Raw genomic sequence first — 24,108 nt, forward strand, 5'->3', positions numbered from 1 at the left:
TTATCAGCATTGTGGAGATAGAAACAGACACCAGTATAACACTTCTTCATGTTTCTCACCTCCACCTACACTCTAAGTCTTAATTCCCTCTTAATTTCTCCTAATTCCTTTACTCTGGGCACACTTATTTAACAAAAAAATCTCAGTTTTGAAAGTTAGAGTTGAGCACAGTCTCAAAAGCTTTTTGGTAAAGTGACGTCCTCACTTTCATTCCCCTTTTTAAATAGATTTGCTGTAATTTTATGGTTGCACATCTTTGTTTGGAATTGCACATCACCCACCATCAGCATCCCTCCCACTTCCTCTCCTCAAATGCTTTAATCATCTTAAACACTTTAATTAAAACATTGCTTAGTATTTGCTACTAGAAGGAAGACAAATCTCATGAAAATGATCCTCATAATGTAACCCTATTAGCCGCACTTTCGATCCAGTGAATCTATAATGCAGCTCCTCTGGCTAGATCAATATATTTTATGAGGTGGCCACAAAGGCCTGGATTTTTACTAAGTCAGGACGAGTCTAAAGACGGTTAAAAAGTGGCAGGCCACTCCCAATTCTGAGATTCCTGATCCCATTTTCAGCCTTTTCTGATTTTTAGGTGTGCTATTTAAGTATGAAAGCTGTTGAAACCACATCCAGTTCTCATGAATTGCTAACTCCATTGTGGAATGGTGGTCCAGAGCACTTCAGAGGTGTCATGGACCACAGTATGCAAGATGAAATATTCTGAAAGATGCACTCAAAACTCCTTCCCATGCCTATTATACCTTCAACGACAACCACAGCTCCTCATACTGTGCCACATCCATGACCATTTACCCATTATACAGAATACAGAATAAATTAATCTTATAATGGCAATTTGGTGTGTCAATAGAGGCTTTATAAAATTTGTTATTTTCCACAATACTAATAAATGTCCTTTTACTCCATGGTAATAAAACCATTAATCATTCCACCCCTTTAAATTATCAATAACAGAAATTTGAAAGCGCATGAAACCTCTTAACTTAGTGTAAATACAATTTCTGCACTTGACAACAGAGATCATACAGCTAGAACTGTCACTAAAGAACATTGTTCAATGGGGCTTAGATATTTGAACAGAGTAATAGATTTCTGGGCTCTCAGCGAAGAATGCATAATGAGCCAATTCATTTTACTATTTTGAGAATTCAAACATGTAAACAAATGAATTAGGAGCAGGAATAAGCTGTTCAACCCTGCTAACATGCTTTATTATTTAATAATTTCATGGCTGATCGGACTGCAGCGTTGAATATACATTCCCACCTATTCCCTAGTTTGTCAAGAACCTTTCTAGTTGTGGCTTGAAAGTAGTTAATGACCCCAACTCTACCACTCCCTGAGAATACATGACACTCTGAGAGAATAAATTTCTCCTCATTTCAATCTTAATTGCAAGACACTTCAATTTTAAACTCTGTCCATGGTTCTGAAAAGGGAACCCTCTTTTCAGCATCCACCCTGTCAAGATTACTCAGAGTTTTATCTGGTTCAAGAACATCATCTTTCAACATTTTAAAAGCAAAAGGATAAGGGCAGAACAGTCTAAAACCTTGCATGAAAGGTAACCACCCCATCCCAAGTATCAGTCAAGACAACTTTTTCTGAACCTCCCTCCACAAGCTTCCATAAAGAGAAAACTAAAACTGTACACAGTACTCCAGATTAGATCAATATTTCATTTGCTTTCCTAATCATTTGCTGTACCTTCCTATATCAGAGTCATGTATTCACATACCTACATTCCTTTGTACCTCAAAGTTCTGCAATTTAATTCCATTTAAATTATATGCTGCTTTTCTACCTATTCTGCTAAAGTAAACAGGTTTACAAAAGAATCCTCAAATATCCAAATGACACAGGCGAGGAGTATTTTGTTCAGATAATTGAATGTTCACATAATTGAATGCCGGCTAGCACAGTTTACCCAAGCATTGGAACCTTGCGATCATGGTCGGATAATCTGAAATTCACATAATCAACTTTCAGATAATCAAGGCTCCTCTGTACATTTTCCCACATGATATTCCATCTGCCATTTCTGTTTTAGCCACCAATTAAACCAATTAAATGTGTGGGACTGAACAAAACTGCTCCAGGACAGCCACATAGAATTGAACTGTCTCGCCTTGTCCCCCAAAACATGAATAAGTCAACATTGGAGATTTAACAAACAATGAGTTCTGGCAACCTGCTTTTTTTTTAAAATGGCAACAACAACCTTTACAGTATCTTAGTTAAAAGCAGTATATTTTTCCCACTTTTAAATCCACAGTCCAAAAAATCAAATTGTCTTTACAATATTACAGATGATAGTTTCAACATTACATTACATTTGAGTAGCACTCAGATATTGACTGAATTTGAAGAGTAAATAAGAGGGTGTAGAAAATATTGGAGGTAGAATTTTCTCTTCCATGTACATCCAGAAGGAAATACATAGACCATTCACAAAGACGTTCCATTGTAAATAAAGTGCACATATTGCATGTACACAAAACCTAAGGATATTATCAGAAGAAAGTCCACAGCTGATTCTATTTTGAAATCTACACAATATATTACACATGTTACAATCAAATGAGGAAAGGAATCAGTTCACCTTTCTTCATCCTAATCCTACACAAAATTTGCATTTAAAGAGGGAGGTGAGATTTCCAATTATATCGATACAAGTCATGAAGTTTTCTTTAGATAACAATGAAGATTTAGTTTATTAGAAACAATGTTTACCTAAGCAAAGTTACAAAGATTATTAACAAAAGTTTTAAAATGCACAAAATGTTGGCACTGGAGTGTGTAAGTTTAGTGACTCAAGTCAAGCAGTGAGTTAAACTTTGCAAATGATATGATTTCTTTTTCCTGTTGTCACCAACACAGTCTGCTTTGCAAAGTATTATTTCCAGAAAGTTCAGAAAAAAAACCCAACTAAATGATATCATAAATAAATATGTCAGATAACATATCTTGATGGCTCACTAGAAAGTCATAAATATATAAATTCAGGGACAGTTACTGCATTAGCTTTGCAGTCTATCATACTAAACTGAGTGAGGAACATGACTTCAAACATTCCAATCAGGGTACCGGTGTCATATTGATACAACTAACCAAGGAAGCAGAGCCACTGGCAGTGAAAGACAATCAACAGAATTCGTAATCTACAGTTTGTCAAGGTTACATTAGATATAGCCAATTCCAGGTAAGTTAACAGTGACCCACTTTACCCAAAGTCTCATCAAAGGAATAAAAATGCTCTTAAGCAACATTGTTTCATAGTCAGGGAAGGAGTTAAATCTTCCCAAGGAAATAGGTTAGTGGAATAAAGTCATGCAACATTTTGGAAAGTGGTGCAACTATCTAATGAAAAGGGGTTCGCAAGAGAAACTTGATACCATATGAAATGGCAATGTTCTGTAGATTCATAAAAAATCCTCTGGACCAGATCACTGGGCTACCTACCATGAAATATGAATATTAAAATAAATAGTAAAGATGTGATTGCCAGTGGATTCACAACAGTTCACTAAATGTTCAGGAATTGATAATAGTATCTTATTTTACTACCAGTCCATTTCTGATATTGACACAGATGAGATAATAAAGTTAGGCTGCAGCAATCAATGAAATCTGATCTATAACTCTGTATGTATCTCACTCTAAAATGAAAATAAAACTACTTGGAATATCTCCATTGTTCAGATAGAGAGCTGCTCCTTACAATCACCTTCGGGAAATTATTGAGGTACATTCATTGATATTTGAGAACTGATAAACAACCTGACAATCAGAAGCAATTTTGCTCAAAGTAAATTTGTCCCTCAAAGGTCACTTGTTTCTAATTTCATAATTTAATTCTTTGCAGATCAGTTAATAAATAATGTGCCACCTAACAGTGTGATACCACCTCACAGCCAGTAAAAAAATGTCAGTCTTTTAAACCTAAGCCAAACACTACCCCAAGTTAATATTCACCTAAAATTTAATTGAAAAGTTATTGGCATATTTTACTTTGTTCAAGTGTAAATGTCACACCCTGTGACATTATATGCAAAGGACAGGAAAGGCTTTTCAAAGCAAACTGCAGTGTTTATTGATTTATTTTAGAAAGTACTTCAAGAATTCTGCTCCAAGTAGTATATATTCCAAAGTGGAACCAGATACTGAGAAACACTGTGAAGTATTAGTCGTCAAAGATAGGAATTTTGAATAGCACTCAGGTATTGATTATATTTGAAGAGTAAATAAGAGGCTGTAAAAATATTGGTGGTAAATCTTTTTTCTTCATGTATACATCTGGAAGGAAACACATAGGCCATTCACAAAGATGTCCCATTGTAAATAAATTGCAAACACTGCATGTACATAAAACCAAAGGATACTATCATCATGACAATGGGATAGAACTCCAAAATACTCGAGGGGTTTTAAGCCCTTAATTCAAATTTATTGTTTTTTAAAAAAAGAGGACTGCAACAGAGATAAAATACCTACAGCTGAAAATTCAGGGGTGTGCTAGTAAAACATCTGTGTGGGAACTAAAGGATGTAACATAGAGTCATAGAGATGTACAGCACAGAAAAATACCCTTCGATCCAACTCATCCATGCCAATCAGATATCCGAAATAAATTGAGTCCCATTTGTCAGCATTTAGACCATATCCCTCTAAACCCTTCCTATTCATATACCCGTCCAGATGCCTTTTAAATGTTGTAATTGTACCAGCCTCCTCTACTCTCTCTAAGCAGCTCATTCCATACACGCTTCCCCACCCCCCCACCCCCCCAGCCCCCCGTGAAAAAGTTAGATCCCTTTTAAATCTTTCTCTTCTCACCTTTAGCCTATACCCTTTGGTTTTAGACTTCCCCACCCCAGGGAAAAGCCCTTATCTATTTACCCTATCCATGACCCACGTAATTTTATAAACTTCTACAAAGTTTCCTCTCAGCCTCTGACGGTCCAGGGAAAATAGCCCCAGTCTACTCAGCCTCTCCCTGTAGCTCAAACCCCTAACCCTAGCAACAGCTTTGTCAATCTTTTCTGAACGCCCTCAAGTTTCACAACATCCTTCCAAAAGCAGGAAGACCAGAATTGCATCCAATATTCCAAAAGTGGCCTAACTAATGTCCTAAATACCCGTAAAATGACTTTCCAACTTCTATACTCAGTGCACTGACCAATGAAGACAAGCATAACAAATGCCTTATTCATTATTTCTTTTTGGACTCACCTCTTATTTACAATCTGTGCATTTGTGTGCTGTGGTTCGTATTTCCTTTTGTGTGTATGCATGAAAGTTTTGTTAATTCAAGGAATCCTGGCTAAACTCACTCATTTATAAAACATGAGTTCATTTGAGTCTGGCAGAAAGGTAGCTACAAGCAAAGAGGTCCTTTTCAAAGTCACTGAGAGGGTGGCTAAGTAATGAAAGGGAGCCAGTTCATCCTTCCTCACGTAGGAGTTACACACTTTGGGGACTCCCATCGAGAACAGTTATGGTGCATGGGGAGGCCATTCAGTCCATTGTGCCTCCATCAGCAATGAAAGAGGTTTTAGATTAGATTACTTACAGTGTGGAAACAGGTCCTTCGGCCCAACAAGTCCACACCGCCCCGCCGAAGCGCAACCCACCCATACCCCTACATCTACCCCTTACCTAACACTACAGGCAATTTAGCATGGCCAATTCACCTGACCTGCACATCTTTGGACTGTGGGAGGAAACCGGAGCACCCGGAGGAAACCCACACAGACACGGGGAGAATGTGCAAACTCCACACAGTCAGTCGCCTGAGGCGGGAATTGAACCCGGGTCTCTGGCGCTGTGAGGCAGCAGTGCTAACCACTGTGCCACCGTGCCGCCCACTTAGTGTCATAGAGAAATACAGCATGGAAACAGACCCTTCGGTCCTACTCATCCATGCCGACCAGATATCCCAATCCAATCTAGTCCCACCTGCCAGCACCCAGCCCATATCCCACCAAACCCTGCCTATTCATATACCCATCCAAATGCCTTTTAAATGTTGCAATTTTACCAGCCTGCACCACTTCCTCTGGCAGCTCATTCCATACACACACCACCCTGTGTGAAAACGTTGCCCCTTAGGTCTCTTTTATATCTTTCCCCTCTCACCCTAAACCTATGCCCTCTAGTTCTGGACTCCCCCACCCCAGGGAAAAGACTTTGCCTATTTATCCTATCCATGCCCCTCATGATTTTGTAAACCTCTATAAGGTCACCCCTCAACCTCCGACACTCCAGGGAAAACAGCCCCAGCCTGTTCAGCCTCTCCCTATAGCTCAAATCCTCTAACCCTGGCAACATCCTTGTAAATCTTGTTGTTTAATTCCAACCAAATGGCATCACTTACCATAATTTGAACCTACAACCAAACAGAAGAACCAAATTTAAAAGATAAAAAGCTACAAACGATTGTCTTGAAATTGCATTGCTATAGCATAGAAATATCTGCTCAGTACTAGAAGAAATTTTTTTGTGGTTTTAAATGTAAAAAGATTTATTCAGGCACTTAGTATCAGAATTTCACCCAGAAGACTGAAACAGCAACACTTTAAAAGGAGAGGCCAGTGATTTAAAGGTGGACAATGAGGTTGGAGAAACTGCTGGAGAGATGGTGGAGAGATTAAAATTGTAACCAAGAAAATTAAAATTTCAGCAAATAGACAAGGAATGAGTGTGTGTGTGAGAGAGATGAAAGAGTAAAGAGAAGAGAGATAGGCTTCCAGGAAAACTGTAGGAAAAGCAGATTGAACTAAGACAGCTTGACCTGAAGAGCAGGACAGTGTGGTGCTGGAAAAGCACAGCAGATCAGACAGCATCCAGGGAGCAGAAGAATCCTCGGATGCTTCCTGACCTCCTGTTCTTTTCTAGCACCACACAGTTTGACTCTGATCTCCAGCATTTGCAGTCTTCACTTTCTCCTGAGGAGCAGGAACCCCTCTTCGTCCTATGAAGACACTCCTGGCTCAGAGTTGAGGGTGAAGACAATGCAGTTTGCTCCCTTAATGTTTATGTTTGAGGAGCCAGAGGTAGAAACAACCTTTATATTTTTTTTCATCAGGTAGCATAGCAGTTAAAGTGGCCTGTTTAACATCAGAGGAAGCTCTCAGGAGAAGTGCACAAGATTTACTCCCTTCTGCTTGAGGAAAGTGCCTCTAATTTTGAGGCAGTGAAAATGGTGATTTTAAGTGCTTAGTGCCAGAGGTGTGCTGTCAAAATTTCCAAACCCACAGGTTGGCCTGACTAGAAGTACCTGGAATTTGAAAGGCTTAGCAGCTTGTTTTTCACCTGTTGTTACCAGCACTTAAAATGGAAGCCACTTATAAAAATCCATGAAATATGACGACAAAAGGATTCTTTCTCACAATGAATATTCATAGAATCATAAATTCCCCACAGCATTGAAGCAAGCCATTCGGCTCATCAAGTTCACGACAACCCTCAGAAAATCATCCCACCTAGACTCACCTCACTTCTGTAACTCCATATTCCCCATGGCTAATCCACCTAGCCTGCACAGGTTGGACTGTGGACTCATGCAGACCTGGGGAGAATGTACAAACTACATAGAGATATTCGTCTGAGGGTGGAATCAAATCTGGGTCTTTGGTGCTGTGATCCACTGTGCCACCGTGCCATCCCAGTGAATTTAAATCACGGTCAAAAGGAGTCAGAATTTAAGAATGTCAAATAATCTGCAAAACTAGGGATTGTAAAATTGAATGTATAACTCTCACTGTCAAAATTCTTGTAATCTCCCTTGCAATAGCCAATGTTAAACTATTTACTGGATTAGTGGTGCTGGAAGAGCACAGCAGTTCAGGCAGCATCCAACGAGCAGCGAAATCGACGTTTCGGGCAAAAGCCCTTCATCAGGGTTAAACTATTCACTGTTCACAAACAGTTCACGGAGTGATCCATGTATCAATTTATTTTAATTTAATCTTTTTATACTCTCCTCTTATTTATTATCTGTGTTTATGTGTGCTGCATTAATATTTCTTCTCCTGTGTATTAACTAAAAAACTCACTGACCTGTGGCTGAGATTGTTTATAAGTGGCCCAGTTAATTTCATGATTGGAGCCTTCTTTAAATAAAATTGAAGAGCAGTCAACACTGGACATGTTCTAGACAGGCAGACTGTTGACTGATGCAAGTGAGACTGTGGAAAAAATTGTGACTCTGTGGCGGAGTTAGATCAGAGAGAAATAAATGTGCAAAAATGAATGAAGTATACAATATTAGCAAGGAGGGATCTTGTGGTGCAGTGATAGTGTTGCTCCCTCTGGGCCAGTAAGTTCAAGGCCAACCTGCTCTAAAGATGTGTCATAACACATCGGAACAGGATAACTAAAAATATCTACATGTCAGAAATACATTTCTGCAGTGGAAACTGTAAAAAAAAGCTCTTGTCACTCAGTGTTAGCATCTCTACCTCTGGGTCAGAAGGTTTGGGTTCAAGTATCACCTGCCTCAGGCATGAATCATAATTTGTCTGAAAAGGTTTGTTAAAATGTCTAAAACGTTAGCAAGAAGTGTGCATCTGCCTTCTGGACAAAGATAAAGGTTTTGACTGGGGAAATTGACAAGAAGCTGTTGGAAATGCTAGAAGCAATCAGAGTTGATTGGAGAGATAAAAGATTGTAGCTCTGTATGTTGGATAGATTGCTATTATCAGGGCAGTTGTTGATAAAAATAAACTTGCTGTAACCTGGGATAGGGTCAATCAAGGTTGCCTATACCATTGTGATTTAATGTCCATGAGGAAGGCATGATGGAAGAAGCAGTCAACAAAGTTTTGAAAGTTGGCAATTGTTAAAGATAGTGAAATTTGTACATGCCAAGGTAATAGTGGTTTGTGCAGCAGAGGACTTGCTGGTATTAATTGACAGAAGGAATGAAGTAGTGAAAGCATTTGAAATGAAAAATGTGAAAAAACAAATTTATGAATATTGGAAAAAATAACAGTGGGAAAGTAGAGATCAGGATAAATGGTCAAAGCTGAAGCAGCCATTTCAGTTTAAGTACCAAGGGACCATCATATCAATAGGTGATTACTGTTGGAAATAAATCAGAGCTAGAGTAGCAATGGCAAAGAATATATTCTCCAAACATAAAGCATTGCTCAGCATAAGAGAAACAGAAAAATGCTGTTGACAAAATACTCCAGGGGAAACTCATTTTGAAACAGTAAATAAATAGACTTTTATTCTACCGAGTAATACTCACGAAGCGAGATAAAGCAAGAACTCTTCAACCTTTGCAGAGAGAACTTCGTAAACAGAAATTATGTATTCTGTGGAGGAGCTGGAATCCTACAATTGGCAAGTACAGCTAGAAAGGCAATCACAAGTGACTGCTGAGAAGAAATCAAATAGGGAAGGATGGATGTGGTGAGGAATGACGGAATGAAATTTTATATTTTGTGATGTATTATAGATGCTGCTGTTTTATTGATTTATGTCTCTGAGTTCTGCCAACATCAAGAAAATTAATTAATTTGAACTATGTGTGTTTCACAAGAGCTCAACATTTGGAGGGATGCTCTGAATAATGCAGCAAAATTAATTTTTGCATTAAAGAAAGATATATTTCCTAAGTCAGGAAACATTCAAATAACAGCAACTTGCATTTTTATAGCACATTTGATGAAATAAAACATCCCAAGGTGCTTCACAGGTAACATTTCAAACAAATCCCTGAGCTGCCTGAGGAGATATTAGGTCAACTAATATTAGGTTGACCAATAGCTTGGTCAAAAAAGCTAAGTTTGAAGTAGCACTTTAAAGTAGGAGAGAGAGGTACAGTGAAGAGGAGGGATAGGGAGGCAGGCCCAGAGCTTAGGAAGTTGGCTAATGAAGATGTAATCACCAAAGATGAGAATTCTAACATTCATTCTTGTAGGGCAAGATGAGTGAGGAGTGAACAAGATTTAGTGAGAGTCAGAATGTTGGTAGCAATGGTTTTTGGTGAACTCATGCTTATGAAGAGTCAGCTGTTGTAACGGCAAAGATGAACGTTTCAGCAGTTCAATATTTTCTTCTCTTTGAAATTCCACACAGTCAAATCTGCACCGACATTTTATCATTCTGAGGTGACACTATACTGCTATGCTGCAATGCCAGACTGGACTATTGCACTCTGGTTTTGATTATAATACAAATTCTGAACAGCATACCCCAGCTTCCAAAAAGGGACATATCCAAAAATTAATACTTAGATCTCTAACTGATATCAAGAGAATTAGAAGTAAATGAATCATTTATTTTACAACTCAGTTCTCCTGATTTTCTATAAGCTGTTAACCAGGAAATGAGACTTCAAAAATGTATTATTATGTACACCAGTAGTTTTACTTAGCAATTTTTAACAGCATTTTGTATATTCACTGGCTCAATTACAGGAGCAGTTTTAATGTCTGACTTCTTTCTTAAATTGTTAATGTTGTAAAATGCACAAAATATATCAAATAACAATTCTAGTTTATACTGTCTTGCTAAGATTAGCAATATACATAGAGTAGCTTTGGTTTTATCTACTTGCATACTCTAACATCCTCACAAAGTTAGATTCATGAAAAGGGGGTATTTGATATTTCCAATAAGCTAACATAAAGGAAAAGGGTTCTGTTTGATCTGCTTCTGCCCCATTGAACTCATCTCCTCTTAAGTTGACTCTGTCCTGTCCCCTTTGATCCAGGGATTCCCTATCTATGTTCAGCACACCAATGCCATCCATCTTCTTCATGCTTTTCATTACCCCTGCCCCCAACACCTCATCCTGACCATGGACATTCTGTCTTTCTATCTGTAACCCCCATGAGTCCCTCTGTCATTTCCTCTCCTGCAGACCCATCAAATCTCCCCCCACTGACACTCGCATCCACTTGATGGAACTGATCCTCACCCTTAACAACTTCTCCTTTCAATCATCCCACTTCCTACAAGCCAGAGAGGAGGCCATGGGTACCCGCATGGATCTGAGCTTTGCCTGCCTCTTTGTAGGGTACCCGGAACAGTCCCTCTTCTGCAGCCACACTGGCCCCATCCTCCACCTTTTCCTCTACTACATCAGTGGCTGTATCGACGCTGCCTTGTGCTCCTATGAGGAGCTCAAACAGTTCATCTACTTCACCTACACCTTCCACCCTGACTTCAAAATCATCTGGACCATCTCTAACATGTCTCTTACTGTCCTGGAACCCTTCGTCTTCATTTCTGGAAACCAACTCATGTATTGCATACATTACAAACACAGCGACTCCCACAGCTACCTCGAGTACACCTCCCCCCACTCCTCCCAACCGTACTTCTAATCCCGTACTCCCAATTCCTCTATCTCCACCATATCTGCTCCCAGGAAGAGCAATTCCACTCTAGGACATCCCAGACATCCTTCTACTTCAAGGACCACAATTTCCCCTCCCCTGTAATCAACAATACCCTCCATTTCCCTCACCTCTGCCCTCAAACAAAAAGCCTCCAGCCACAAGAAGAGTGAAGTCCCCTTGGTCCTCACATTCCACTTCACCGATCTCCAAGTCCAATACATTATCCTCTGCCACTTCCACCACCTGCAGTCTGACCCCACCACCAAAATGATATTTCCCTCCCCACCCCATCTGCTTTTCACAGGGATTGTTCCACTCACAACTCCCTCGTTAAGTCCACACTAGCCATCAACTCCTCCTCCACACCCAGAACCTTCCCCTGCAGCCACACTTACCTCTTTATCTCCACTTAAGGTCCCAAAGGCATCATTCCAAGTCTGGCAAAGATTCACATTCATTTCCTCTAACCTGATTTATAGCATCTGATGCTTCTGATGTGGTCTCCTCTATACGGAAGAGACCAAACACACAAACTCGCAGAATGGTTCAGGGAACATTTATGGTCCATATGCTCTAATTAACCCCACCCTCCAGTCACCATCCATTTCAACTCCCCAGAAGACATGCCCATCCTGGGCCTCCTCCATTGTCAACATAAGGCCACATGCAAACTGAAGGAAGAACACCTCATCTTCTGCCTCAGGAGTTTACAACAATTCGACCTTAACATAAAATTCACCAGCTTCCAAACCTCCCCACCCCATCTCATCCCAGGTTTGCCCTCCCTCTACTCCATGCCCCCTTAACCTGACCCTACCTGAACATCTTCCTTCCCACCTATCCACTCCACCCTCCCCACTGACCAATCACAGCCACCTCCAATCTGCATCCATCATCATCCCACCTTTCCCTCAGCCTCACCCTTCCTTGTATTTATTTCACAGTGCCCTTCCCCTCCCTCAGTCCTGATGAAAATTTCTGACTTGAACAGTAACTGCCCTCCTCCTCTGATGCTGCTTCAGCTGCTGTGCTTTTTCCAGTTCCACTTGCTTTCCGTCTGTAACTAACGAACATTCACTGCCATATTAAAAGTGCAATGACAGACAGACTCATTGAACAAAGACTCAGTAAGTGAGGTGATCTTTATTGTTGAGCATGAGGAAAACACCAGAGGCACAAATTACCAAATTATGGTGTGAATTTTCAGAGGTTCTGCATTTACTGCAAACATGAAGAAATAATGGATGGTAATTTCAGATGGGATGTTCTGAATTTGTGTGCATATTAAAAAGACTGAACAATGGCTAGAGCTTGAGATAAACTGTGATTTCTGAGAAAACGTTTTGATTTTCCCTCTCCAGGAACACATTATGGAGGTGATCAAAAATCAGGAGTTTCTACTACTTCCTGCAGATGACATCCTTAAACTTATTGTAAGTGATGACGTAAATGTTCCGGATGAAGAGACAATATTCCATGCCTTGATGCTGTGGGTGAAATATGACATGCCATCAAGATGCAGGGAACTTGGAAAACTACTTGCTTATATCAGATTACCTTTGCTACCACCGCAGGTAAATTGGACAGTTTTAAATGTTTTTTTTATTTCTCCTACTCGTCTTACTTTTTAATTTTCCAATATGATTTAATTTCTTATCTCTAAAGGTTAAGATGCTTGAATCATTTGCTATTTAGTTAGAGTGTCAAGATATTCTGTCTGCTCCCATTTACTCCTCAGGTAAACCCCACCCCACCCCACCATCACCGGTACTTTCATGTCAAGGAAGATGTTTAATGTCATATGGTGCTCCATCGCATGTCCATGGCTATTATATGCAAACTTATCAGTCTGTTAATTCTCTATTCAATTTACATGATAGTCCAAGAGATTTCCACATCAAGCAGTCAACTTACAATAATCATCAAAACTTTAAACTTACTACCCAAATTTTTTGCAGGGCTTTTGTCCTTTTCTGGAAGAAACCAGAGCAGGAAAATGCCTTCAGCCATCTGCTCAAGTCCCTGAAAAGTATCACTTGAAATCAATTTGGACCAGCTCCATCAACCTATGCTGAAAGAGAATATTCTAGCTTTAGCTTCATGTAATTCAAATACATTCAACGTCATGAAAGCTATAATAACATCTGCAGTCTGGACGCCCGATTACATGATATTATGAGTAGGTTCGCAGCCAATCTCTGAGAACTGTAATTGAGTGAAGGTAACAGAACCTAGCGTTATGGGTCAGGTGTAGGGTTCTGGTTTGCAATCAATTATTCCCTGATTTTTAAGTGGTTCAAATCACCCCTAGTCCCATTGTTCTAGACACTGGACCTATTTATGGAATATGAAATGAAGTTAACAGTAGACAGGTGTTTCAGGACAAAAGAATGTCTGCACTTATTTACAAATAAAAGGGAGGTACAATACAAAAATATAGATCAATGCAATAAACAGGGAAATTGACACAACCAACTGTACAGAGGACAGCATTACTATGAAATACACCATTAGCTAGCTGAACACTATTAGAACCTAAAAGCAATGGTTTTAATCATAGAAACTTTAATCAGGTTTCCTATCCTTGGGTCCCAATGCACTATCACCATCCACCTTCCCTTCCCTGCTAGCTAGGTCAGCACTTTAGGGTCTTGGGAGTTTCACCACTGAGGAAAACACAATTTTGAAATGTGCCTGTATATCTTGCTTGCAGTACCCGGAGCCTGGATGAAGACTACATATTGGGTAGGCTTTCAGTTTAGATTGAGTCCGCAGATGTGGTGAGGGGTGCAGTGGATCTGTTGAATAAGTATTGATTTTCTTTTCTTTCTGCTGGTTTTGCAGACCCGGTTTCCACCTCAAGATATGTCTGAGGCCTTGTTATGTTGGTTGGGTTGGTTGGTTGGTTGGTTTTCAGCATTTGTCGGTTCTTAGATCTGCTGATCAGGCCAGTTGCTACTGGTTCTCCTGGTTCAGAAAAGGGCCTGTTTTGGGTAACTGTTGCTTGGAAGCTCTTGGATAGTACTTTGATGTTCTCAGATTGTTCATGGAATTGCTGTCAGAAATAGATCTTGGGTTCACTCTTCGAAAGAGCCGCTGGAATTGCTGTTGGAATGTTCTTTTGAATTGCCCCCTCTGGTAAGATCGGGGCCTGTACTTATACTGATTGTAGGCCCCTTATCTTCATGCCAAATCTGTGTTGTCCATTGTGTTTCTGGTGTTCCTTCTGAAGTCAATTGGTTTTCTATGAATGGATTTATGTGTGAATGGATTTCATTTGAAGTTGAATGTCTGGTATCTCTGTAGGCCCCATACTGTCTGTGCTGCTTTGCCCAAGATGTAAAAGCTAACTTAAGCTAGAGTCTCGTTAGTGTCATTTGTTTATTGAATGGAATTGAATTGAATTTATTGTCACCTGTACTGAGGCACAGTGAAAAGCTTTGTCTTGTGAGTAATATATGCAGATCACAGAGTTAAGTAGCATGGATAAGTAAATATTAGGTAAACAGCAGCAAAAACACAGGTACAGTGAAGAGTTGTGAATCCATTCAGCATTCTAACAACAGTAGAATAGAAACTGTTTCGAAACCAGCTGGTGCGTGTGTTCAGGCTTCAGTACCTTCTCCTCGATGGTAGAGGTTGTCGAAAAACATTGCCAGGTTGGGATGGATCCATGAGAATGCTGGCGGCCTTTCCTTGACAGCGGGCCTGGTAGATGGATTCTATAGATGGGAGGTTGGCCTTTGTGATTGTCCGGGCCGAGTTCACCACTCCCTGTAGCCATCTCTGATCTTGAATGGTACAGTTGCCATACCAGTTAGTGATACATCCAGACAGAATGCTCTTGATGGCGCACCTATAAAATTTGGCAAGGGTATTCGCCATCATGCCAAATTTTCTCAGCTGCCTGAAGAAGAAGAGATGTTGTAAGGCCTTTGTAACCAGTGCATCCACATGAAGAGTCCAAGAAAGCTTGTTTGTGGATGACCACTCCCAGGAGCTTGGCACTCTCCACTCATTCCACCTCAGTGCTGTTAATGTGTAGGGGGGCATGAGTAACATCCTGTAACTCAATAATGAGTTCCTTAGTTTTGCCACCATTAAGAGCTAGGTTGTTCTCAGTGCACCATTTTTCCAGGTCTTCCATCTGTAGTCTGTTTCATGGCCATCTAAGATTCAACTGACTATGGCAGTGTCATCAGCAAACTTGTAAATGGCATTAGTCTGGTACTTGGTGACACAGTCATGGGTATACAGTGAGTACAGTAGGGGAATGAATATGCACTCCTGGGGGGCTCCAATGTTGAGTGTTAGTGAGGACGAAATGTTGTCCCCAGTCTTTACTAATTGTGGCCTGGGTCAGGAAACTGAGGATCCAGTTGCAGAGAGTGGGGTTTAGTCTGAGATCACTAAGTTTAGTAATCAGTTTTGAGGGAATAACAGTGTTAAAGGCTGAACTGTAGTCAATGAGTAGGATTCTTACGTAGCTGTTCTTGGTGTCAAGATGTTCTAGGGAGGAGTGAAGGGCAAGTGATATGGTATCTGATGTGGATCTGTTGGTCCGTTAGGCAAATTGGAGTGGGTCAAGAGTAGAGGGGGGGCTTGAGTTGATTAATGCCATGACCAGCCTTTCAAAGCACTTCATGACCACCAAAGTTAGGGCCACTGGGCGGTAGTCATTGAGACATGCTGCATGAGCCTTCTTAGGCACAGGGATGATGTTGGCTCTCTTGAAACAGGCAGGGACAGTGGCCTGCTGCAGAGAGAGATTGAAGATGTCTGAGAAGTCAGTTGATCTGCACATGCGCTGAGTGCACAGTATTCCATCTGGTCTTTTAGAGTGGAGATATAAATTGGAATTCCAGGCTGAATAATTGCCCCAAACAGAAATCTCATTCTGCTGGCTCTGTTGTGTATTTACTGCAGCCAGCAGAATGGTTCTGCTGGGAAGGGTTCCACTGAGTATTTTAGATATTGGAAAAGTCCAGTGCCTTGTCCAATATTTTATATAATGCGGATTTTTGCTCAGTCATACACAGACAAATACCTATGAAATAATTAAAAATCACACAACACCAGGTTATAGTCCAACAGGTTTAATTGGAAGTGCATTAGCTTTCGGAGCGACGCTCCTTCATCAGGTGATTGTGGATCACCTGATGAGGAACGACGCTCTGAAAGCTAGTGCTTCCAATTAAACCTGTTGGACTATAACCTGGCATTGTGTGATTTTTAACTTTGTACACCCCAGTCCAACACCGGCATCTCCAAACTATGAAATAATTAACTGTAAAAGATTAACAGTCTTTTACAAGAGGACTGTTTTGCGTCATTTTGGAACTTAAACATCTTTCAAAGATTAAATAACAGCCCATAATTGTCCATGCCCCACTGCATGGGCCATCGGAGGAAATGTGGCATCTCAAATGTTCATGTACTCAAATGTCATTAGCTGTGGTCTAGATACAGCAGTACGTCTGACTGCAGGACAAGTTAACAACATAAAAAGGAAGAATAACAGACCTGGAGGAGAGTCTTGCAAATCTCTGTTTTTGAAAATCATGTCAAAATTCTCAGGGACAATAAAAAGGCTTGAGATTGACTCTCTCAAATGGGAGGAGAAAGTGGGGACTGCAGATGCTGGAGATCAGAGCTGAAGATGTGTTGCTGGAAAAGCGCAGCAGGTCAGGCAGCATCCAAGGAACAGGAGAATTGACGTTTCGGGCATCAGCCTTTCTTCAGGAACCTTCCTGAAGAAGGGCTGATGCCCGAAACATCGATTCTCTCAAATGGGTGCTAATAACCTTCTTATCAAGTTAAAAATCACACAACACCAGGTTATAGTCCAACAGCTTTAATTGGAAGCACACTAACTTTTGGAGCGGCGCTCCTTCATCAGGTAGTACTACCTGTTGGACTATAAACCTGTTGGACTATAACCTGGTGTTGTGTGATTTTTAACTTTGTACACCCCAGTCCAACACCAGCATCTCCAAATCATTCTTATCAAGCTTTTTGTTCTTTGTTGACTCTCACTTTCACTTACTCAAAATCACTACCATCCAACCATCTACTCAAGCAAAATGTTGGAGTATGTGTATTTCAACAGAAGTCTTGCAACTAGTCCTTGTTGCTATACATGCGACTTGGATTAGAATTGGAGCCATAAATTCGTGTGACTACCTCAACACCACTCATTCCATTTAACACAGGCTAGAATACATACAAATCCACTCTGATCAAACTGGAATTGTGGGAAGCACTAGATAAAGCATTGTGCTTGAGTAAGTCGAGGAAGCGTTTTTTCGGTTGGCATGATTACTTGATATGGGTATATTACCTTTTTAACTAATGACATGTCCTGAGCTAGTTCAGAATGCATCTCCATGAGTTCAAATTATAATTCATTTCAGGAAGATTGGCAAATGTTTAGTGAGCAGAATTTTTCTGAAGAACGTACTATTTGTCCAACTGAAGAAAAGTCAGTCTCAGGTGTATTGACTTTTAAAAAGCCTGCTCCATAGCAACAATGTGCTAGTGGTGGATAGCATGGTGGACGGTCAGACCTTACCCCCTCATGACACTGGAGGTCCTGCCCTTGAGAAGCACCCATCACTCTGATTGGGCAGAAGCTCTTGCATTCGCAGCAATGACAGATTTCCACAGAAGTTCCAAAGAGACCATCAATGGCAACTGGAATATGGTAAATGCAAGGCATTTTGGGATCAGGAATTTCATGGATGGAGGCAAAGGGTATGCAGCAAGGGTGGAATATGGAAGCCAGCCAAGGAGGAACAAAGACAGGGCTGACAACTTGGGGACGGATTGGAGATGCCCCAAATGCAAACAGGATATCCTTCCATCTCATGTGCCCACTCCTTTCCTCTTGAACCTTTTTCAAAAACAGTTTAAAAATAGCCTTTGCACTCTGACTGACTCCTGCCACTAAGTAGCATTTTGTAGGATCACAGAGTCCCTACAGTCTTGAAGGAGGCCATGCGAGCAATCGAGCCCAGACTGACCCTCTGAAGAGCATCCCACACAGACCCACACCCTACCCTGTAATCCTGCATTTCCTATGGCTAATTAATCTAACCTACTCAACCTTGGACACTTCGGGGAAATTTAACATACCCAATCCACCTAACCTACATGTTTCTGGACAATGGAAGGAAACCTGCACAGACAGAGGACATGCAAAGTCCACACCAAGGGTAGAATCGAAACCAGGTCCCTGACACTGTGAGACACCAGTACTACCTACTGACCCACTGTGCTGCTCGAGTATATGAATATACAATGCTTGTGAATATGCAACAAACAGAGAATGCACTGGAAAACTCTGTGGATCTGGCAACATTGGTGAGGAGAGTAACACAAAATTTTTCAGGCCCAGTGTGAGTCTTCTTTGGAACTGATGATTCTTTCCTATCTTTAATCAGACTTTTGTGGTGAAATCATTTCGATAATTCGGACACAGTTTCCTTTAAGCCGCATTGCTGTTCACTACACAATCATCTCTTTGTAAATTGTTGAGGCTTTTAAGATACAAAATATCACAGCTCAGTTATGATACATTTAACAAATCCTGATAGTGATCTGCTCTTGCAAGTGGTTATAGTTTTCACCTGCATCCTTGCTTGCTGCTTTAAATAATTCGCAATGTACCAGTTCAGAAGAATTAGCACTAAAATGCTAAAACCTTTGTGAATCCCAATGAATCCCAAACTTCTTTTTCAACTGTGACCTCCACTTGAACACATTGTACGACCAGAGTGATAATTGGAGGGGATGTGGTAGGGAGAATTGTGAAGTTAAGTGCAGGCTCATCAGCAGGGATATAAGCATAACTAAAACACCAATGCTGATTTGTTCTGTTAGTGTCAGTGGCCTTTTTGTATTAGGCCACACCTATAGGTAAGATGAATCATGCACACTTACAGATGCTTCACAGTCTGTCCAAGGCCTGTTAAATCTCAGTATTCACCTCACAGCCACTATTGCTGCCTTAAAGCTTGTGACCACAATTCCCCATCTGGTGAACTCATTGATGGTCACGACCCAGTTTCAGAACCCCTGCTCTGGGAATATGTTGCGAAGTGCAATCAGGCACAAGATATCAAACTGTTTGACACAAGTAATCCATTTTATTGAACAACCCTTTTTTAAAAACATTTCTGCTTGCTATTTCAGTGTTTGAAACTGAAATCTGAACTACTTTGCTCAGACAGAATCTGAACCATGCTAGTGGAGCATACACAGCATAACACCAAATTTTTATGGCGTCTTCAACTCAGTGAATTCTTCCAATGTACTCTACAGGACTGTTTGCAAACAAAATGTGAAACTGAGCACATAAGGAAATGTCAGAAAAAGCTTCATCAAAGTGATGCAGAGGAACCTCGATTATCCGAATGACACAGGTGCGGAGTATATTGTTCGGATAATCGAAAGTTTGGATAATCAAATGCTGGATAACATAGTTTAGTCAAGCATTAGGACCTTGCAATCTTCTCTGGGTAATCTGAAATTCAGATAATCAAATGCCAGATAATCAAAGTTCCTCTGTATATTTTAAGGAATGTCTTAAAAGGAGAGGAGAGAGAGTTTTTTGATGAGAATTTCAAAGTTTAGGGCATCAACACTTGAAGACTCTAAACGCATGGAGTGGTGAAAATCAAGGATTTGCATGAGGACCATAAGACATAAGAGCTGAATTAGGCCATTTGGTCCATTGAGTCTGCTCTACCATTCGATCAGAGCTGATTTGGACAGAATTGGATGAGTTTATGGAGGCTACATGAACACAGATGCTCAGAAGATAGCTATCTTATGATGGAGAAATATTCAAAACTCGTCTTTTGATTGCTGCCGACATGGCCAATAGCCTGCCTCTTCAGATTGTACCTATTTCAATTGGTGAGCCAGAAAAACATTTGGGCATGAAAAGAAAAAAGGAGTCGAGTCAGTAATAGAGTAAGTAAAGGGAGTAGGTTTGAGAGGGGATGTAAATGAGTAAAGCAGGAAAGCAAAGTAGGAGAGCAACATGGCAAAGGAAAGGCTCCTGTGACCCATGAATATGACAAAGTAATTTTGCCACTTTAAGGGTTTTAATGGAAAGCCCTTCTTAATGCCTTTTGAACAAGAAAGTGGCAGTACATGGAGGTTATTTGTTGAAGGAAAAATGGTGGTGATGTATACTGCACACTTGAAACACTGACTGAAAGCCCACGGACAGTGGAATACCAAATACCAGATGAACGCCATTTACAAGTTAGCTGAAGACACACCATAGTTGGTTGAATCTCAGACGGTAATGAAACAGACTACAGATGGGAGGTGGAATACCTGGAAAAATGGTGCACTGAGAACAACCTAGCTCTCAATGCTGGCAAAACCATGAAACTCTTTATTGACTTTCGGCGGGATGTTACTCATGCCCACTACACATTAACAGCACAGAGGTGGAATGAGTGGAAAATGTCAAGCTCCTAGTCATCAACAACAAGCTTTCTTGGACTCTTCATGTGGACACACTGGTTACACAGGCCCGACAATGATTCTTCTTCTAGGCAGCTGAGAATATTTGGCATGATGGTGAATACCCTTGCTAACCTTTATAGGTGCGCCATGGAGAGCATTCTGTTTGATGTATCACTACCTGGTATGGCAACTGTACCATTTAAGATTGGAGACGGTTACAGGGAGTGGTGAACTCGGCCCGGACAATCACAAAGGCTAACCTCCCATTTATAGAATCCATCTACCAGGTCCACTGTCAAGGAAATGCTGCCAGCATTCTCAGAGATCCATACCACCCTGGCAATGCTTTTCTATAACCTCTACCATTGGGGAGAAGGTACAGAAGCCTGAACTCACGTACCAGCCAGTTTCAAAACAATGTCTACTTTATTGTTGTTAGAATACTGAATGGACTCACAAACTCTCAGCATTCGCCTGTACCTGTGTTTTTGTTTTTGCTGCCGTTTGCCTATTACTGGCTTATCTATGCTATTTAATGATGTGATTTACCTATATTGCTCTCAAGACAAAGGTTTTCACTGTGCCTCGGTACATGTGACAATAAATTAACTTCAAATTCAAATTCAAATATTCTAAATGCTCCTGCATGCATTTAAAGCCAACAGGTAATAAGACAAACACGGGGAATGTATGGTGTTGACCATCGCCTTTATCCACCCTGTTAATCCATACTGATGATTATCAGTTTTTAGTCTACAAAGAACGTATGCCATTTATCGAACATGTGTTCACAGTATCCAACGTAACGTGTAGCCAATTCAAATTAACGCTCTAGTTTATAATGCAATATCGAGAGACCTGTCATCCTTTGTACTCCTTTATAGTTTCAAACTTACAATATCTTCTGACCTAGCTGAGTATGAATGAAAATTTTTCATTTTATTGGCACTTACATAAGATATTCTAGATAAATCTAAACAGAGCATTAAATATTGGGGATGTCAATGTGATATGTGAGAGGTAACTTGTACTGGTGTCTGTCTGACAGTTAGCTATAAGCAAACCTGAGTGAAATGATGTTGGTATGCTTGTCCTTTTCGCATTATTCAGACTCATTTGACTTATATTAGATGGTGAGCAAGTGGAATAGCAGTGTGGACTAGGCATTTTTTATACTGCCTGCTTATCACTAAAACATGACATGTAGCTGCTGAGCTGTAAAAGTATTGATCGCCCTCAGAAAGGTATGTCTGTACATGTTTACTGCATTAATGAATGTCCCCTGTGCTTGTCTTATTACCTGTTGGTATCTAATGTATACAATAGCATTTAGAAGGTTTGCTGACTGTCAGTGGGCTTTCAGTCCCTGTTTCAAGCCTATAGTATACATTGACGCCAATGTTCCTTCAGTAAATAACCTCTATGCCCTGCCACCTTTTTTCTTCAAACGACATAAAAAAGGCTTTCCATTAAAACCTTCAAAGTGATAAAGTGAAAAGCACTTCCAAAAACAGGGCTCTGGTTTCATCCGTTATCTATTGACTAAAAGGAACGTTTCCAACTTTGAAATGAAATATAAAATGGTAAAGCTAGAGGCAATTCTGGAAGATGAATAATACAACTCAAAATGCCAAACTGCAAGAAAAATGTGCAAACCTTTGTTAGGTCTCCTTAATAGTGATATGAGACATGACTTTAAAATAAACATGACATTTAGTCAGGTTTTCCAATAATGAAGATGTATACATTCTGATGCTGTATTTATTATTTTACATGGTAACAATGAACAAAAATATGCAAATTTAAACCACTTCAAAAATGTCATGAAGGATGAATGCAGTCATTGAGAGCTATGTGCTGATTAATCCATAAAATAAAACATTATATTGAACCAGGAATATAAGTTTTACCTTAATCTTTTGGTTTCTATATCCTTTTAAACTTTAAGAAAGACCAGAATTCAGCATTGCCATCTTTGGGGAGATTACTAAATTTCTGCTCAATCACTTCAGGAAGTATCGAAAGCCACAGATTTTGTAAAGAGAAGATTTAACAGACATCCTGGGGTTGAAATCAAAATTAATAAAGGAATTTTGTTTTGAGAATTGAGTCGCCTGCATCGGCATTTCCATCATTTACTTTGATCCTGTACTTTAATCCCTTGACAGTCTTTCCAAACTAATAACAGCAATTATTTGGAGGAGGCTTACATAGTGAAACCAGTTGACCACTTGATCAGATCAAGTCATTTCATGCATAAACAATTAATTTTCATTGCAGGCCTTGAAATTATTATTGGCGCAGGATGAAATGGTTAACAAATTGCTGTCTAAGCTGTTCCGATGTAATTCAGCTTGATCATCACCCTGAGCAGCAAAAACTGATCAGGAAGGCAAATTGAATGTTGGCATTTATTGTTAGAGGATAAAGTAAAACAACTGTAAATTGTGTAGGACTTTGGTGAGACCACATCATGAGAACTGTGTACAAGTTTAGTCTCCTTGAGTGAAAAAGGATACGATTACCTCAGACGCAGTTCAGAAAAGGTTCACTTGTCTCATTCCTGAAATGAAAGGCTTCTATTATGATGAAAAGTAGAACTGGTTAAGACTATAACTATTGGTATTTAAAAAATGAGAGGTGATCCTATTAAAAGGTATAGGATTCCGAGGGTACTTGGTATGGTGAATGCCAGGAGGGCATCTCCTTTTGTAGGGGAGACTACAATTGGGGAATTTAGGTTAAAAATAGAAGACCTTCATTTGAAGTACAGGAGGATTTTTCTTCTCTCTCAAATGGTCATTGATATGTGGAATTATCTTCTAAGGACAGTTGAGACTGGTTTGTGGAATTTGTTGAAGGTTCAATTTTTGATAGACACAACAGTCAAGGATTATGAGGGGCAGGTACGAAATTGAGTTGGGCCAAACCAGGTCAACCATGATTATATTAGATTACCTACACTATGGAAACAGGCCCTTCGGTCCAACAAGTCCACACCGACCTTCTGAAGAGTAACCCACCTAGGCCCATTCCCCTACATTTACCCTGAACACTATGGACAATTTAGCACGGCCAATTCACCTGACCTGCACATCTTTGGATTGTGGGACGAAACCGGAGCACCTTTAGGAAACGCGTGCAGACACTGGGAGAATGTGCAAACTCCACACATTCGCCCGAGGCGAGAATGGAACTCAGGTCCCTGGCGCTGTGAGGCAGCAGTGCTAACCACTGA

At 40.3% G+C, this 24,108-nt stretch overlaps 1 protein-coding gene across 1 annotated transcript in view; it reads left to right on the forward strand.

Moving 5' to 3' along the window:
* LOC140481572 (kelch-like protein 1) overlaps positions 1–24,108 on the forward strand; it is a 413,097-nt gene that overhangs the window by 254,535 nt on the left and 134,454 nt on the right. The window contains exon 5 of the mRNA XM_072577991.1: positions 12,749–12,961. Coding sequence (XP_072434092.1) covers positions 12,749–12,961 — 213 coding nt within the window. The remainder of the gene's footprint in view (positions 1–12,748; positions 12,962–24,108) is intronic.

The sequence above is a fragment of the Chiloscyllium punctatum genome, chromosome 9, assembly GCF_047496795.1.
Source record: "Chiloscyllium punctatum isolate Juve2018m chromosome 9, sChiPun1.3, whole genome shotgun sequence".
NCBI lineage: Eukaryota > Metazoa > Chordata > Chondrichthyes > Orectolobiformes > Hemiscylliidae > Chiloscyllium > Chiloscyllium punctatum.